The sequence below is a fragment of the Onychomys torridus genome, chromosome 14 (assembly GCF_903995425.1).
Source record: "Onychomys torridus chromosome 14, mOncTor1.1, whole genome shotgun sequence".
Taxonomy (NCBI): Eukaryota; Metazoa; Chordata; class Mammalia; order Rodentia; family Cricetidae; genus Onychomys; species Onychomys torridus.
The window spans coordinates 2,596,439-2,615,626 of NC_050456.1; the positions used below are offsets into that span (position 1 = coordinate 2,596,439).

At 39.9% G+C, this 19,188-nt stretch overlaps 1 protein-coding gene across 1 annotated transcript; it reads left to right on the forward strand.

Moving 5' to 3' along the window:
* Positions 1-2,708: 2,708 nt before the first annotated feature.
* Positions 2,709-18,420, forward strand: Polr1f (RNA polymerase I subunit F). Its single transcript, XM_036205998.1, has 4 exons — positions 2,709-2,996; positions 7,057-7,198; positions 15,670-15,878; positions 16,434-18,420. The coding sequence occupies exons 1-4, from the start codon at positions 2,752-2,754 to the stop codon at positions 16,831-16,833; spliced, it is 996 nt and encodes a 331-aa protein (XP_036061891.1). The 5' UTR covers positions 2,709-2,751; the 3' UTR covers positions 16,834-18,420.
* The last annotated feature ends 768 nt before the right edge of the window (positions 18,421-19,188 follow it).

The window sequence follows — 19,188 nt, forward strand, 5'->3', positions numbered from 1 at the left end:
AGGAGACAAAGAAAATTGACTGCCAAACTTTGCCAAGACAGGGTTGGGCAGCTCTGTAAATTTTTCTGATTCTGAAAAAGGTCCATCAGATATTCTAGGCCTATAGGCCAAACATGCATGCCCTAATGTTGCAGAGAAATCTTGGGTGACTGTCCATGATATCCTGCTGCAAGGCATTTTCTCAATTAGGGATCTATGGGAGAGGGTCCAGCCTACGGTGGGTGGTGCCATTCCTGGGTTGGTGGTCCTGGGTTTATAAGAAAGCAGGCTGAGCAAGCCAGTAAACAGCACTCCTCCATGGCCTCTGCATCAGCTCTGCCTCCAGGATCCTGTCCTGTTTGAGTTCCTGTCCTGACTTCCTTCATTAGAACAGTAATGATGAAGTGTAAGCCAAATAAACCCTTTCCTCTTCAATTTGCTTTCAATAGAAACTTTAACTAAGACAGAAATGCTATTTATCTTATTTAAGTTTTTGAACCACCTATCATCTTTTGATGTTAAGCAGGTGTGCAGGGTACTATTATATCTATTTACAAAGGAAAGAAGGTTTAGAGAGGATTTTCAGGTCTTGAAGAAGGCTAAACTCACGCCATTCTTTCCTGTGCATTTCTCTTGGCGTGAAGCTAGTATAACATATGCTAAATAAATGTTCATGTTTAGATACTATTTCCACTTAGGCCCCTCTGGTGGTTTGAATATGAATGGGGACCGAAGGCTCACAGAGTTGAATGCTTGGTCACCAGGGAATGACACTATTAGGAGGTGTGGCCCTGTTGGAGGAAGTGTGTCACTGATGATGGGCTTTGAGGTTTCAGAAGCTCAAGCTAGATGGTTCTCTATCTTCCTGCTGTCTGGTGATCTGGCTGCAGAACCTCCCAGATACTCTTCAGCACCATGTCTGCTATCTAATGAAAAGCCTAACGCCAGTCATGAAAACCCTCGTTGAGTTAAGAGACTCAGAGAACGCTAGAAGGTACTGCTTCCATCCTTTGTTGTATCCTAGACATAAGTCTATATTGTTGAAAATACCATGCACTTCAGACTCAGAGCCTATAGGGCCTGAGATGGAAGTGACCCAGAAGCCTCCACTCTGAAGACTAGCTTTCATGGTTCAAAATCACCATGCAGGCCCTACACAGCTATGATGCCTATGAACCACAACAATAACCAGAATGGAATAATAAAGAGCCCAATAGTGGCACACATACCTTGGTGGTAATCAACAGCTCTTTATTTGGACATAAGACCTATTCAGCAGAAGGGAAATCATGTTTAGTAATGGAAACCCAGTCAACTATCCGTAGCTTGTGATATCATGGGTCTTGGAAAAGAATCTACAATTACCACTTCACTAAACAGCCAAATCCCTATCTACACTCTAAATATCTGTCTTTATACACACAGATAAGTGTAGTCCTCACCCCTCATCAATGAAACTTCTCTTTGCAACAGATAACGACCATTTCAGAAACTATCAATCATAAGATAGAGTTGTGGATTCTGGTCTAAATTGATACAGCTACATTACAATTCTGCACTTAAGGCTTAGGGATCATTGCTGAAGAAGTTACAATTCTGCACCTGAGGCTTAGGGATCATTGCTGAAGAAGTTACAGTTCTGCACCTGAGGCTTAGGGATCATTGCTGAAGTTACAGTTCTGCACCTGAGGCTTAGGGATCATTGCTGAAGAAGTTACAGTTCTGCACCTGAGGCTTAGGGATCATTGCTGAAGTTACAGTTCTGCACCTGAGGCTTAGGGATCACTGCTGAAGAAGGGAAGGCTGTAAGAGCCAGAGGAACTGTTTAATTTGGACTGTTAGGACAGTGCTGCCCAATGAAGCTTTACTTCCTCTTTGAGCAGTGCAAGTCCTCCTGCTGATTTGATTGATGTCTGGCTATACAGCAAAAAGCCCAAGGCTAGTAGCTGGGCTTAGCCAGGGGAAAAGCATGTCACGACACCCTTCACCGTGATACAGCCGAAGAAGAGGGAAGCCAGATTGGAGAGAGATGGTGGTCCCGGTGCAGCTGTTGCCTGTTGAGAGCCGTGGCCTGCTGTGTAGGACTCGCTGGGTTCACCATAGAAAATATACTTCACTGATGTTTCCGATTCCTTATTGAACAGCTTCAGTTTATACAAATTTGTCAGGCACTCCTATTAACAGTCATGCTAAATCCAATAAAGCAAATATTTAACCAGGCAAAGTGGCACATTTGGGTTATGCCAGCTGTCCGGAGGCAGAGGCTGGCAGAGCTCTAAGAGTTAGAACTAAACCAGCTTATGAGTTTCAAGAGGCTTTAAACACTGTGTGTTTCAAGCCGGTCAAAACTGCATGGAGAGACGCTGTCTAAAAGCAAAACAGCCAAAACACACAAAAAGAAAATACTAATTTACTAGAGCTTGGCCCGGCATTGAAAAAAAAAAATCAGGCCATATTGGGACTCTGCCTTTTTAGGTCTGAGTGCCCAGATCAATAAAATCAAACTTCTCCTCATAACAGCATACTTCTCAGTGAGGGACGAGCTACATCTGCCTCTGGATTTCCATGCTCAATAGGTACCATGGCCTCCGCGTTTTATCTGGTTTTGGGAAAGAGTAGCTGCCCTCTGCTGGTCATACCTGCATAATGCAGCCTTAGAGATAAAAATCCCCGGGCCCTGTCGGTCGCTGGTTGATGATGTAAGCCGGGCGTCGGAGGCGGGGCAGAGGTGTGGCGTCAGCCGTGCGCGCCGCGAAGCGCCGGACAAGCCGCATGGCTGCGGGTTGTGTGGAGTCCCCGCGGCCCAAGGCGGCCTCCGTGGCGGGTCCGGCGGGGGCTCTGCCCTGTCTGGAGCTGCCGAGCTACGCCGCGGCGTGTGAGCTGGTGAGCAGCCGCTATTCCTGCCTGGTGGCCGCCCCGCACCGCAGGCACATCGCTCTGTCGCCTCGCTACCTGAGCAGGAAGCGCACGGGCATCCGCGAGCAGCTGGACGCCGAGCTCCTGCGCTACTCCGAGAGGTATGGTCTCTGCGTCGCCTGCCGCCCTTCTCAGCTCGGGAACGGGCCCTGGCCACGTAACCCCACGGCGCCGCGGAAGTACGGTCGCACGGGCTTCTGAACCTTCGCTCCAGCGTCCACAGTCGCGGTCCGTCCGCACCGGGGCCGCAGTGTGGTGGCTCTGCTCCTGGGGGTGAAACTGACAGCAAGCGTGACCGACCGCGGAGGCCGTGCAGAGAGCAGTCCCAGGGTGGAGACTAGGCGTGCCCGGTGTGTAGGGACTCGATAGGCTGAGCTTTGTACAACATTCATTTAGCCACTTCCGGGTGTGTTCTCATTAATAGTGAAATTTGGCTGTCAGTACTAGATTCTTTCTCCTACCTTGGAACACAGCATATAAACATGAAGTCGTTTCATTGCAAGACATCGGCGGATTTGTTGCACTTAGGATAATTTCTCGAGGTTTTCTTCTCTAGGGTCCAATTGGGGATGCATGATGAATATCACATTTTGCCTAGTTTTGTTTGTAGGAACAGAAAGTTTATTTAGTTCTCTAGACATAAACAAAGTAAAACTAGTATATTTATATTGAGATACTCAAGAGTAACTTGAAAAAATGTCTCAGAATTAAATCTCAGAATTTCAAGGGGAAGTGATAATGCCCCTTGTGATGATGCACAGCTAACCAATTTGGTGCAAAAGGAGGCAAAGCTCTAAGACTGGGGAATATGGGCTCCTCAGACACATAATCAGTGATTCTGTGGAACTTCAGAGTTGCAGGGATTTCTGTGATGACTTCTTAGGCAAATTATCTAAAGCTGTTATTCTATTACTATCAAGCTTGCCTAGAATAATACAGCTCCCACTAAGCACCATAATCTGTATGTCTGTTATATCTTAGGGAGTTGGATAAAAAGACACGTAAAAGTAGGACCCTCCTTTCAAGGAGCTTTGAGCTATTGTGGGGATATAAATGTAAGCCAAATCCAGAGAACTGTTAAATTTGACAGACCTAAATTAAGTTATATATAGAGAAGTGAAATTAGATCTTGTAACTCTTGAGAACAACACAATAGGATGGTAGTTAGATGGTAGCATTCCAGCCAGTGAGTGGCGTATACAGAAGCTAGTGTTCTCGGACCAGAGGACTATAAGTAATGTGTAACTGCGGTGAAGCTTTTGTTGGCGGGAGCGCATTGAATGCTGTTGGATTCCTAAGTAAAGTGTCAAAGACAAGTGACTCAGAAGGTGATTGTTATATTCCTCCCCTCTGTCTTTATCTGTTTGTTTGCTTTTATTGTTGTTTAATTTGGTTATTTTTTCTACTCGATGTATTTGTGTGCACAGTGTTTTGCCTACATGTTTATATATGTACCATGTGCATGCCTGGAGCCCTCAGAGGAAGGCATCAGAAACTATGGATAGTTGCTGGGAATGGAACCTGAGTCCTTTGCAGGAGTAGCAAGTGCGCTTAACTATTGAACCATCTCTACAGTCCCATGTTTTTGATTCTTAAAACATAGTTATTGCTTTATCCACTTATTAGCCTCCAGCTGAGACTTGGCATTCCCTTGAGAGTCCCTGAGACATGGCCAGATCTGCAGTTTAAGAAACAATTTTGAATTAGATGATAGTTTAAATAGGATGAGGCAGGAGACAAAGAGGTCAGTCAGCAATTTTTGTAATTATCTAAGGAGAATGACTAGAGGGTTTGAAAGACTTAAGAATATACAAGGTGATCATTAAATATGAAAACACAGGCAGTTATGTTACATAGTATTCTAACCATTTATTCATCTACTAGAGGAAAATTAATCTAGAAATGTATAATGGAAGTTATTATTCCAGGTGAGAAAGTGATAATTTCTGTAACAGAGTTGGATAATGCCTCCATGTAGGATAGAATATACTCTTAAATTTACCTGGATTACCCCCCCCTTCCTTGTTACTGACAAGGTATGCTAAAAGAAACCCATTTTTTTTTTTCAGTGTGGATTAGGTTCCAGTGTTATTCAAGTATTAGTTAGGAGTATTAATAAAGCAAGGAAGGGACAAAACATTGAAAAATTGGGAATTGCATTATAATATTAATTAGCCATTTATCACGTATAGTTTATGTTTTCCGACTTGTGGGCAGTCCTGTAGCATCAGTTGGTCTGTATCCTCTTTAAATTGAGAGAGAGAGAGAGAGAGAGAGAGAGAGAGAGAGAGAGAGAGAGAAGACACACACCCAGGCTCCCGATGTGCTTACATAATCTCACCAGCACTTCCTCTTTGACGGACTTACCTTTCTTTCTCAGTGGCAGTGGCAGGATTTTTCTAGAAAGGTATCCCATATTAACTTTGGACTATTCTCTTAGAGAAAGTAAGTGGTTTTCTAAATTCACATTATAACTTCTAAGTTGAACCTGTGAGAGGCCATTTGTGGGGAGAATGAAACAAAACAAAGCCCATTCTTTTCCATTTGGCATCCTTGAGTTATTTAAAGACATCAAATGCATTCTCTCGTAGTAGTCCCAAAGAAGTCTTAAATGCTCAAACTACATGTCCCTTCAAGGTGATTGATTTAGTTGTCCCCACATATCCTAGGTGAGATTGCCATGTGGACCTGATAACTAATCGAGATTTTGTTTTGTTTTAATAAAGAGAAAAGCAAAAAAGATACATAGTGTTGGGGTGTCTTTTTTTGAATGTATGACTTTTGGTAAGATATTCTAGGTAGTTCCCAAAGGTTTTATGGGTTTACACAAATTCTTTTAGCCTTTCAATGGTCATAACAATCTTTAGTGTTGTTGAACTCTGTGGGACTTAGCATCCCCTTAGAAGCAATAATTTGTAATTTTTTTTTTACTATTATGAAAATACTGTTCACTATGCTGAAATGAAGTTTAAAGATTAACACAACCTACATAATTAAAATTTTTACATGGTGTTTCAGCCTCATAAACTTTTAATACATGACATCAAGCATAACTTCCTGGGAAGACTGGAGAAGTTAGATGCTTCTGCACTTACACATGTGAATTGCTGGATAAGTGTTGTAATCACAAAGTGAGCATTGATCCAGGCTTTTTGCATTTAGAGCTTGGATAACATGCTATATCTACAGTTATCTGTGCTTTGATGAAAAGACCCTCGTGGCTGGGTGGTGGTGGCGGCGGCGGCGGCGGCGGCGGCGGCGGCGGCGGCGCACGCCTTTAATCCCAGCACTGGGGAGGAAGAGCCAGGTGGATCTCTGTGAGTTCCAGGCCAGCTTGGGCTACAGAGCAAGATCCAGGACAGGCACCAAAACTACACAGAGAGAAACCCTGTCTCCAAAAACAAAAACAAACAAACAAAAAAAGTGGCACAAAACAGTCTTGTTGGATTTAAGTGTTACTCCATTCTCAGCAGTTTTTGTTATGTTAAGAGCATGAAAAGTTGACAGATGACTTTATGTTGATATATTTATTTTTAAATGTAAATTCTGTCCCCAGCAATTTATAAACAGGTTTGTTCCTCATTCAAGAGTCATGCATAAAGGCTGTTTGCAGAAGTACAGAACTATTCTGTACATAGCAAGCTTTCTTTCCTGGCTTTTGAAGTATTTCCCGTAGTCACTCATACAAGTACCTAGATGTTTTCCGCGACTAGTCCCATTATTTCTCCTAGTATGGTTGATTCACTTAGGTAGCATATACAGAAGTGTAGGTTCATTGCCAGTGCATAGTTCTGAAGACCCATGTTGATGGTCACTTTAACTTAACTAAGTCATAAGTATTTTTTTGGTAAAGTGTTATTGCTAAAATCTGCTATTGTTAGCTAGCCTATAACCTATAAGACTTAGGTGATGCATTATGTTTTGGGAATGGCTGGTATTAGGAAGACATAGTAGATCAGCATGATTATCTTTTTTTTTTTTTTTTTTTTTTGAGACAGGGTTTCTTTGTATAACCCTGGCTTGTCCTGGAACTAACTCTATTGACCAGGCTGGCCTTGAACTCAGAGATCCGCCTAACTTTGCTGTGTGTCACCACCGCCCAGCTCCAGTATGATTATCTTTAAAAAGGATTAACAATATCTTTGTTGTTGTTTTAAACAGCCTTTTAGGTGTCCCTGTTGCCTATGATAACATCAGAGTTGTGGGTGAACTGGGAGATATTTATGATGATCAAGGACATATTCATCTTAACATTGAAGCAGATTTTGTTATTTTCTGCCCTGAACCAGGGCAGAAGTTAATGGTATGTACATCATTTTTTCTTACTTTCTTGATATAATTTTCTCTGTATTTCCTGACCTTTCCTACTCCCTGGTAATCACTATTCTTTTTAAAATGAATTTTAGTTTCCACATGGAAGAAAACCTGTACTTGTCTTTGATATCTGATTTATTTCTCTTAGCATGATGCACTCCACTGTCTTCATTGCATCAGTCACTTAACTTCATTCTTCTGTGGTGAGGGGGACCAGCCCCCACCTTTTACAGAGTTCCTATGAGGAGGAGAGAGGAATAACGAACTTGTAGATAGAATGATGGGCCTAGCCCAGAAGAAGAAACACAGGATAGCTTCAGGAGGACTTGGATCAATATCCAACGGCCCAGAACTTTATTCAAAAGGGCTTTTTATAATAATGCCAAGGGGAGGGACAAAGGACCTCCCTCCTTGCTAGATACAGCCAATGTAGACCCTTCCAAACACCTGGTACCTTGGCCCTTGGCCCAATCATCCTCTTATGCAATGCTGCTGGGTAAAGCAAGCTCGGATCTCACCAGGAAACCTCTGTGGGCTCCAGAACTATGGATATGTTTATTTCACAGTATTGTGCTATGTACACAAACTAATTATTCATTTATCCTTGATAGATTTGTGGATTGATTCTGTCTTAGCTATTGTGAATAGTGTCATGTAAATGTGGGTATACAGGCATTTCTGTTCTATGTTGATTTTATTTCTCTTGGATTGTTATGATCATATGGTAGCACTACCTTTTGTTTTTAGGAATTTACATCCTACTTCCCATGTCTGTTAATTTAAATTCATACCAGGAGCTTGTATGAGTTCTTTTCTCTCACATCTTTCCAGCATGTAATTTTTGTTGTTACTTACTGTTGTAGGTGGAGTATTGCGTCATTTTCTTGTTCCTATAACAAAATACTTGACAGAAAGAGCTTGAGGGAGGAAAGATTTTCTTTGGCTCCTACTTTACTTGGCAAGGAGGCACAGAGCACAGAAGTTATCATCCTGCTGGGCCAAGAAGCAGAGAAAAGAGTACTAGTACCTAACTTGATTTCTGCTTTTCCCCTCTTATTCTCTTTGGGCCCTGGGTCTGCTCCTAGTCAAGGCTGTTTTTTGTAGCTTTGTTAAAATTTTTTGGAAGTAGTCTCATAAACACACCCAGTAGTGCCCCACAGTCTACGAGGTTAGTTCTAAATCCTGTCAAGTTTTGCAGATATCTCACTGAAATTGTGATTTGTGTTTCCCTTGTGAGCGTTTCCCCCATGTGTTTATTGGCAGTCTCTGCTTCTTTTGGAGCATGGCTAATCAACCATTTGCCTATTTTCAATTGACTTACTTTTCAGTTCTTTGTTCTTTATGTTCTGGATATTAACTCTCTGTCACATGAACAACTGGCAAACGTTTCTATCTTGCATGCTGTCGCTTTAACTCCTGGCTGTTTCCTTTGCTGTGCAGAAGTATTTTAGTTTTATATAATATATAATCTCACTTCAATTACAGTTATTTTAAGTGTTTTTTGATTTGCTTTTTTTTTTTTTTTTGTATGTTGCTTGTCCTATTCAGAACAGTCATTGTCTTTATTTCTGTCTGACACATTTCTGCTGTTTTCTTGGAAAGTTAAAGTTTTGTATATGGCATTAAGGTCTTTCTTCACCCATGTTGAGTTGGTTTTTGTGCAGTTGTTGATCCAGTTTTGCCAGAACCATTTGGAAAGGCTATTTTTGCACCTTGGTAAAACCAGCTAGCTGCAGTGCCTGAGTTTGTTTTATGGTTCTGTTTTCCATAAGACTGTGTATCTGTTTTTATGACACTATCATACTATAGTTTCTTATGTTCTGAAACGTGACTAGAATATTGTTTTATTACCTTTGTTCCTCCTTTCTAAGGATTGCTTTAGCTGTTCTTTGTCTTTTGTGTGTCTGTATGAATTAAGGATTTGTTTTCTAATCCTATGCAGAACATTATTAGTCATTTGGATATCAGACTGTAGATTGCTTCTAGCAGTATGGTCATTGTAACAGTGTCGGGTCTTCCAGGGTGCCTTTTTGTTGTTGTCTTTGCTTTCTTACAGTGAGTTTTACTTTACACCTCCTTAGTGATGTTTATCACTGAGTAGTTTATTTTTGTGTGGGGCTATTGTGAGTAGGGTTAATTTTATTTTATTTTTCAGCAAGTTTATTATACTATATAGAAAAGCTACTGATTTTTGTGTTTCTTTTTATATGTGCTTCTTAACTGAATTCAATTGTCAGTTCTAAAATTTTGTGGAGGCCTTAGGTTTTTCTATGTATTGAATTATCCCCTGCCTACACATGGGGATAATTGAGACTTTCCTATAGGTGTGCTGCTGTGGAATAATCTTGTACACTGTAAAGATTTGACACTTGATTTGGTTTAATAAAACACTGATTGACTAGTAGCCAGGCAGGAAGTATAGATAGGGCGACCAAACTAAGGATGATGGGAAGGAGGATGGAGTCAGAGGAGTCATCAGCTGGATGCAGAGGGAGCAGGAGATGAATGTGTCATTCTAATAAAGGTACCTCCATGTGCGAGAGCGTAAATAAGGAATATTTAACTTAAATATTAACTTAAAAATGTAAGAGCTGGTTAATAATAAGCCTGAGCTATTGGCTGAGCATTTATAATTAATATAAGCCTCTGTGTGGTAATTTAGGAAGCAGCTGCTGGGTATTTGGGAACAGTGTATTTGGGAACAGGTGGAAGTGTCTGTTTACAGTGTGCCTTCTGTTTTATTGTAGCGCCTACTTGCTCTGGCTAGTTTCTACTATTGTATTGAAGGAGGGCAGTGAGAATTGATAACCTTGTATTATTTCAATATTTTAATAGGAAGTGCTGTTTCCCCTTCCAGTGTGTTGTTGGCTGTGAATTGATATGCATAGGTCTTTATTTTGTCTTTCTAACTTCTTAAGGGCTTTTTATCATGAAGGAATGTTGAAAATTATCAAATGCTGTTTTCTTCATCTGTTAATGATTTTATCCTTCATTCTATTTGTGTAATTATATTTGACTGGTTTATGTATATCATATAATTCTTAAGTCCCTGTAATGAAACTGGTTAACTTGACCATGTTACATGAATTTTTGATAACACTGTTACCTTCAATTACAGTTATTCTAAGGGATTTTTCAGCCTGTGTTTATCAGGAAAATGAATTACTAGATTTTATTTTGTATCATTTTCAAGTTTTGGTAATAAGGTAGTACACACAGAATGAGTACCTACCTTTTCATTTATGCAGCAAAGCTTGAGAAGCACTGGTGGTAGTTTTTACTCAGAAGTTAGGTAAAATTAAGTGATAAAGCTGTATGATTATAGTCTTTTCTTTATAGAGGACTTTTTTTTTTTTTTATTACCAGTTTAGTGTCATTATTATGGGTCTATTCCAGTGGACTTTTGGTTCAACTTTACTAGGTCATACGTGTCCAGAAATTTGTTCATTTCTTTTAGATTTTCCAATATGTTAACATACACTATTGATTTAGAAGTAATCTCTAACAGTCTTTCCATTTCTGTAATAACAGTTGGAATGTAATTTTGTTTTTCACTTTTATTTGCCTCTGCCCCCATTCCCAGTTACAGTTTTACCAATCTTGTTTACCTTTTCTAAGAACCAGTTCTACTCTGGTCTTTATCATCATTTTCCTTCTGATTTCGATTTGATTTGTTCTATTTTGTAAGATTCTGAGGTGTATTATTAGCATGCAAGTTCCTCTCTAGGACCTATGACCTCCCAAGCCATAGGCTTTTGACCAGGTTTACAATACAGACATTAATTCCTTCCTGTGGAGCAGGTCTCAAGTTCTAGAAGATAAAAGGTGGTTACTCCCACAGCACTCATGCCACTATTGGATGTGCCTGGTAGGTCAGAATTGTAGCATGCAAAGTCCACTAACTGGGTAAGACTATTGATGCTCCCCACATCAGCTCTGGCACCATGAACTCTAGCCAATAAAGAAGTTTCGAGATCAGTTCCAGTTTGATTTCTCTGTATCCTATAACCAAAGTCTGTTGCATCTTAAGCGATAGGGTCTTACCATCTAGCTCTGGTGGGCAGAAAACAGCAGTGGCAGTGTTCTCTGTTGTTTTGGGGTATCACTGGGTCCTCCCTGACCACTGACTCAGGGAAATGTCTCATACCTCGCTCTGAGATTTCCCTTTAATAACCCTTCATCTTCTGGGGGAAGCATTTCCTGCCCCTATTCAGAGTACTTCTATTATGACTCTTCAAAGAAAAAGAATATGCATACACTTAATTGGCTTACAGAGCAATAGGTTTCCATATGGTTCTTTTTATTTGCTTCTACATTCAGTTCTAAATACTCTTAGTTGATTCCTTTTATTTATCTCTACAGATTGATAGAATACTATATTGGTCCCTTTTGATCCTGTTATTTCTCTTTTGTGTCTAATGTTGTAATTACAGTTGCTCTTTGACACACTACCTTTTACTTGTCTGTGTGTATGTCTGTGCACCTTGTGCATGTAGTGTCTGCAGAGGTCAGAAGAGGGCCTCAGATACCCCGAGACTGGAGTTACAGATGGTTGTCAGCTGCTGTGTGAGTGCTGGGAATCAAACTCAGGTGCCTGGAAGAGTAGCCAGTGCTCTTAACCACTGAGCCCTCCCTCCAGCCTCTCTTTACTGAAACACAGAACATAAAATAATGTGGTCATGCATACAATACATACTAACAAAGAAATAATAAAAATAAGATAAAGATTTTTAAAAAGAAGAAAAAATAATAAATAATAAATAAAAAATACAAATAAGAATGTCAATTTCAATGAAAACAATCCAACAACAACAACAACAAAACCAACAAACAAGCAAAGAAAATAAATCAACAAAGCAAAACTAAAAACAACAACAAAAAACTCCACTTTGCTCCTCCATCTTTGCCTCTTCGCTCTCCAGTGGCACTGGGAGCTGCTGTGTATCATGCGGCACACCCTTTTGTCCACACAGCTTTTCTTGGGTGTGTTCACTATGTAATGTGCTGTAGTCATTCCACTCCCCAACTCCTCCTAGCTCCTCTTCAGCTCCCCCACCCGACTTCATGTTTTTCTCTTTGTTTAAATTCAATTTGTTTGTGTTGGCTGACCCCCCTGGACATGGGACCTGCCTTTGAGTGCAGTTGGTATACTAGGTATTTCACCTTTAGAGAAAACCGACTTTCCCTCTCCAGGAGCAATCAAATGCCAATATCTCCTAGCTGGAGTGGGACCTTGAGCCCATCACCTCTCCTCCGAGCTGGGATTTTGTCTGGCTTGGGTTTTTTTATGCAGGTTTTGTTCATGCTGTTATATGACAAGAATTTTCTTAGGGAGATGCAACACACATGTCTACTCACTCCAGATAGGAAACTGATAGACCAAAGTATGGATATCACTCAAGTCCAACTTGGTGAACTGCCGTGGACTGGATCTCAGCTAGACCATCAGACAGAGGGAGAACGGGGTGAAGGTACTCAGGATAAGTGGGATGAGGCGAATGACAGACAGCCATAGACACGAGAGTATGTTGTGAAGCTGCTGCAATTTTACTCAGACCAAGCAGTGAATTTTATACAGTCATTTGAGGAAACATGGCAATCGGCCAGTAGGGTCATAGCCATAGAATCAACAATGTAGTTATATTTTTTTTAGAATGATTAACAGATCTCATGAGTATAGCCTTTACTTTTTCTTTTGTGGTTCCTCATCCGGACAGAGAACATTATGGCCCTAGCTGTAGTTTTCCTTTTATATTTTTGTTCTGTATCAAAATTAAACCCTTTCCATCATTGTTCTAACCATGGTTTCATTTGTGTGAAAATATTTTAACCTTTACCTGTGGGTGAGAAGGCACCAGGGGGGTCGGTACCTAGCTAATCTTTCCATGAACTGTAACTTATGCCATTTTGTTTTCATACCATTATGATTCATATATCGGTTCCCATGTACGTCATAAGCTCCCGTAAAAGGTAATGGCTCTAAATACTTATTATATCTAAGATTAAAGTTAGGGGGTTGCCACCATCGACCCTTGATGAGAAACTTTATTTGTCTCTGAATAATTCTTGTAGGAATGGCTAATTCCTGTAACTGCTTCCTCGCAGCTGCTGTCGGCTACGCGTGTGAATTGCCTATGAGTGCCTGAACCTTTACTTTCATTCTCTCCTGGCTAGAATCTTCGTCCTTCTGAATCATAAGTTCTTTTTGCTCTAAATCATTCATGAATTCCTCCAAACTTTAGGGACCCTCTTGAACTGTTGGCCTAAAAGCTTGAATCATAGGTGGGGGTATTGAAGCCACTTTTGAGGAATCATTACTCTCTTTATGGGGCACATCAGGAACATTAAGAGTTAACTTCTTGGAATTAATACACAAGGAAACAACAATAATTACAGCTGCAAAGAGAAGAAGGCAGAGTGCCAGCCAGCCTCTGCAAGCAGATCTGCGTGGTTCTGTGTAGCCTGGCACCTTGATTCGGGCAAATTGATGAGGGGTCGCCGGGGGCATAGACCCAAGGGCCGCGAGCCCCCCTTTCCCACGTAACTACCTTATCCAAGGCATTTGTCACGCAGGCGACACCGCCATGGGCGTGGCAGTGAACCAATGAGTACTATTGGGGTTACTTACAGGAACATGGGTGAGGAGTTACAGGAGCAGAAATGACTCATTCAACTGTGTCACCAAAGTCTACTACAGCACAGATAACAGCTCACAGCCTGGGAGCCTGGAGCACACTGCATAGACTGCAAGGAGCTCAAGAGTTGGAGAGTGTCCTTCCTTCCCAAGCAACTTAATTGGTCTTAATGTCTTCCAGGCAGCTCAGCTGCTTTCTGCTTCTTCCAGATCTTAGTCTTCATTGCAGTTTGCCTTGTCTTTGCAGCTTAGCATGTTTGGGAATGATTCTCAGCAACCTTTATGTTTACTCTTAGGAGGGAGTGACCCAGTGAATCTGGTCAAGTTTCAGGGACTTCCTGAGGTTATTTTAGGTTGTTGTCTTCTTGCTTGTGGAGCTTCCCTATAAAATGAAATGTTTCAGTCTTGTAGGTTTTCACAAACATACTGTGCTATCTGTTCAACATTATACAGAGTACTTGGGTTGCCCTGAAGTTTCCCTGTGCAGTGCCTCCTAATTCTCACTGTTCCCATCAGTTCTTGACAGCCATTGATCTTTTTCCTGTCCCAGAGTTTTGCCTTTTCTAAGATGCTAGATACTTACATTACTCCCATTTGTTGTGTGTGCTTGCACGTGCTTCAGTGTGCAAGTACCATAGCATGTACATGGAAGTCAGAGTATAACACGCAGAATGAGTTATCTCCTTTGACCACCTGGGTCCTGGGGATCAAATTCACGTCGTCAGGCTGGGGAGCAAGGACCTGTACTGACTAAGCTGTCTTAGCAGCTATATCAGGTGTTTGCTCCATGAAGCAAGTATTCTTTTCAGATTGGCCTCCTCATTTAGCAGAGTGCATTAAAGATTCTTTTCTTCGAGTCTAAAACTTGATACCTTTCTCTCTCTCTCTTTCTCTCTCCCCCTCCCTCCCTCCCTGCCTCCCTCCCTCCTTCCCTCTCTCAATGCTGAAAAATAAATATCTCAGTTTGCATTTTGTGGCTGTATCATAGTTTATTTTGTTTAGAGACCATCAGAAGTTAAGGGTGGGACCATCAGACACCTAGTCACGACAGATAAGGAAGCTTCATATTTGGTCACATTTTGTAACAGTTTGTATTGTATGCATGGCCACATTATTTTATGTTCTGTGTTTCAGAAAATGCATCTTTTAGAAAATATTTTAAGTTTTTCATTCTTATACTTTAATGTGTGTTGATTTCTAAAGGAGAGTAAAAACTAAATTTCATGGAAAGCTTCATTTTTAAGTCTTAAAATCACATAATACTTAGCCAAGAATCGGTTTTCCAGATGGATAAAGAATAAACTGTCTCCTAATAGAACTGTTTATATCATATTAATTTGAATTAGTAGAATATGTAATTGTGAGCTTTGGAATTCAGTCTTTCTATAGAAATACTAATCTGTACCCAGTTGCATATGCTTCTTGCCTTTTTGTGCTTTTCACATATTACATAGCACATCATAGTGCATTCTTTCTTGACTTCAGTGTAGTTAGAGTTATCTACTCCCGGAGGACCCTGCAGTGGGAACTCAGGCTTCTTTGTCGTGTGTCCCCCCCGCTTCCATGCCATATATTAAGGCAGAACTGGCTTAGTTGTTGCTTATCCATTTATAGTAGACAATGTAATTATTTAATACAGTTTAAAGTTTCTAAGTTTTCTAAAATTATGCTTTGCTATGACATGATAAGTTAGATTTTTTTTTTTTTGGTAAACTTTTTTGATATAAAAACATGACATTAATTTGATACTTTCTCTTTTGATGGTGAGTTTCAGGATTATAAAGTTGACTCTCTTCTTGATGGTGTTTCTTTTCTTTCCTTTACAGGGTACAGTTAATAAAGTATCTTCTAGTCATATTGGCTGCTTAGTACATGGGTGTTTTAATGCCTCTATCCCTAAGCCTGAGCAGATGTCGTATGAGGAATGGCAGACCTTGGAGATAAATGTAGGTGATGAACTAGAATTTGATGTATTTCGCTTAGATTCAGATTCTGCTGGAGTATTCTGCATTCGAGGAAAACTGAATACCACAAGGTTAGTGTATGATGATTGAAATAGTAAATAGGAGACTATTGCTTTTGTATATACCAGAAGTAAATACTTTTTCTTCCTCAAATGTCCCTGGTTTAGTTAATTAGCCTGGATTTAATGTTAATATTTAGGGTTTTCTTAATCAACCCCTATGTTTGAAGCTGTGTTTGAGCTTCTGTAAAAGTATAATAAAAGAAAAAAAAATATATATATTTTGTTGTTGTTAAATTTGGGCCAGGTATAGTAGCATGTGCCAGAATTCCCAACATTCTGAAGGCTTGGGCAGGAGAATCCTGAGTTGGAGGCCAGCCTGCTGTCAGGAGAAAACACAAAGATCAAAAACTAGCTAGATAATTTTACCGTTGAGCTTGACATTGACAATTCTTAGATATTTCAGCGGCCTGAGTAATAAGATTGAACATGTAGAATCAGAGCCACGCTAACTACCTTATATACCTTTGTTGTGCAAAAAACAGGTCTATTGAATTGTCTTGACTTCATTTTTCCTGTCATTTTGCTTATTTGCTGTTAATATTTTTAAAATTTGCTTGTTTGCAGTTTGCAACTTAAGAGCTCTGTAGTTTCTGAAGATATAGCAGAAGTTGGCATTGAAGAGGTTGATGAAAAAACTTCAAAGAAGAAAAAGAAGAAGAAGAAGAAGAAGAAGAAGAAAGACACAGAAGTATATGCAGCCGTTGATGGTGTCATAGAGCTATCAAATGGTGCAGATGTCACTCCAGAGGAAGGAACAGACCTACTATATGGTGATTCTGTGAGTGACCTCTGTGAAGAAGAGCCTAAGAAGAAGAAAAAGAAGAAGAAAAGGGACCAGGAGGATCAGGACCCTATTTTCCAAGCCAGTGACTCCAGTGGCTACCAAAGTGACCATAAGAAGAAAAAAAAGAAAAGGAAACACACTGAAGACATTGACGTTGCGTCACCTAAGAAGAGGCAGTGACTGTCTTTTCTGTTGTTGACATACTTACATATAGATGAATAGATGTTGTGACAGGCAGGAAATGCTGAGATGTATGGGAAGTGCACAAACACTTGATTAGTTTAGTAATTGGAGGGTTTTGTACTAAAATCATACAAGTGACTATGTAAATTTTAGATAAACCAGGATTATCAAGTATCATTTTATTATATACAGTATAAAATGTTAACAACTGTTTTCACTCCTGTGTCAGATGTTAACGTTCTGCATAAAGGTTTACATTCGCAATATTTGCCAAAGAACTTATAATACTTTCAATTTTTTTCTGGTATTGAAAATATGCCTTTTAGTCAGAACATGATTTTTTATTTTTAAAAGTTTAATTCATTTACCAGTTTTAAATTTCCCTTAAACAGTCTTTCTGTTTTATTGAATATGTATAGCTAAAGAATATCTAGAGCTCTTCTGTACCCTGTGCCTGTTAGTGTTGAATGTCTGGTAGGTGGGAAACTCATTTTCTCCTCGCAGGGGAGAGAGAGAGAGAGAGAGAGAGAGAGAGAGAGAGAGAGAGAGAGTTTTCTTTAACCCTGAGACTGTAATGGGAAGGGCTGTTAACTTTTACCTCATGTTTCTACAGTTTTCCTTTTGTTATGTATGGATCATGAGCAAGATGAAGATAGGATAATGTGGTTCTTACTAATTGAAAATTTCCAGTAAGTTTTTAATGATTAGGGTTAGGCTACTAGAATTGCTTTGAGGAAGAGACAACCATTATTGCTTTTATTGATAAAAGTGTGGAATACGTTGTGACTACTGAGAAGATGGTTATGAGAGGGTTAGCTGATTGAGGCTCATAATCAATCCATAGCTATGCATCTACAGACATTTAATGTCTATAATGTATTTTATTGAAGAACAAGGATATAAAGTCAATCAAGAGATGTAATTCTTCCTCCATTAAGCAACATGGGAGAAACATTTGTATGCACACAGCATAATTAAGGAACTATTAAAAGGCTAGTAATTGTAGTAAATACCATGAAGAAAACGTTGACCACTCTTTACTTTAGCATCTGTACATACACAGGGGTAGGTTTCCATGTCAATCACTGCTCTTGTCCCCGACTGAGTGGCAGACATAGTGTGAGCATTAATGTTTGATAAAGAGTGAATTTTGCCAACTGTGTTTCTTGATTTAATCTGTGGTACAGAGTCTAAGGAATGGGAGCTGAAGTGTGCAGATAGAACTGGAGGGGAGGTCCAAACAGTCTCTCCGAACTATGACTTCCAAATTGACACAGGTTGTCAATCAGTATGAAAGAGGAGATTCTAAAGAAGTACAAAAACACAAAGATTGTAAAGTGTCTTGGTATTTATATTGGTGAAATTTTAACATTTTTGCTACTTTTTTGCTTAACATTTTTGCTATGGTGATTTAAGTAAAATAATAATTTTGCCTGTTTCGAAATAAAAATTATACATGAGGCTCACGTTAACCTTTTTTTGGACAGTGCTATTTAGATGAATATTTAAGTTGAAAAGGGATTGAAATAAGTTTTAATTTGATGTAACATATCCAGAAAATGTTCAGTAAATGTCTCCTTCATATTTTAGGGGCTGTGTGTATAATTATAATTATGTTTGATACAGATAATTAATTTTAAGTCACATAATTCAAGCCTTCGCATATACCAAGAAAACATGTCAAAGTTTATGCTATTGATGAACAAAGTATGTTACAGATTAGCAAAATAACTACATTCCCACATTATTATTATTATTATTTTTGGTTTTTCGAGACAGGGTTTCTCTGTGTAGCTTTGTGCCTTTCCTGGGACTCATTCTGTAGCCCAGGCTGGCCTCAAACTCACAGAGATCCACTTGGCTCTGCCTCCCTAGTGCTGGGATTAAAGGCGTGTGTCACCACCGCCCGGCTCCCACATTATTTTGCCTCAAATGATACTCTTGAAAAGAATTTGCTTGTTGGAAGAAGTAGTGACCCCTAGTACTTACCATGCTCATTCTCATGAGTGAAGTTTTTCTCTGCATGATGGTTATATTACACCAGGGATCTAAGTGGGTATAGCCTAATCACAGTAGTCCTTTAAAATCAAAATTTTTCATATCTAGTGGCAAAAGAGGAATTGAGAGAAATACAGGCATAATAAAAAACTTGATGAGAGAATCTCCCTGACTGTAGATGAAGGGATTCCTATAACCCAAGAGTAGGAGCTAAGAGCCAACAGATAGCAGGAAAATGGTCCTACATCCACAGAGAACCTAATTCTGACAGGGACAAGAATGACTCACAAAGCAGAACACCTTTTTCCAGGTTCTGGAGTTAAATACTCAGCTAGACCTTGATGTGTGTGAGCA

Bases quoted from the DNA above. Each gene is read 5' to 3' on its own strand.
- Polr1f (XM_036205998.1), top strand. From the start codon at position 2,752: ATGGCTGCGGGTTGTGTGGAGTCCCCGCGGCCCAAGGCGGCCTCCGTG. The intron at 2,997-7,056 runs GTATGGTCTCTG...TGTTTTAAACAG, and splicing joins CTCCTGCGCTACTCCGAGAG to CCTTTTAGGTGTCCCTGTTG. The intron at 15,879-16,433 runs GTTAGTGTATGA...GCTTGTTTGCAG, and splicing joins GGAAAACTGAATACCACAAG to TTTGCAACTTAAGAGCTCTG.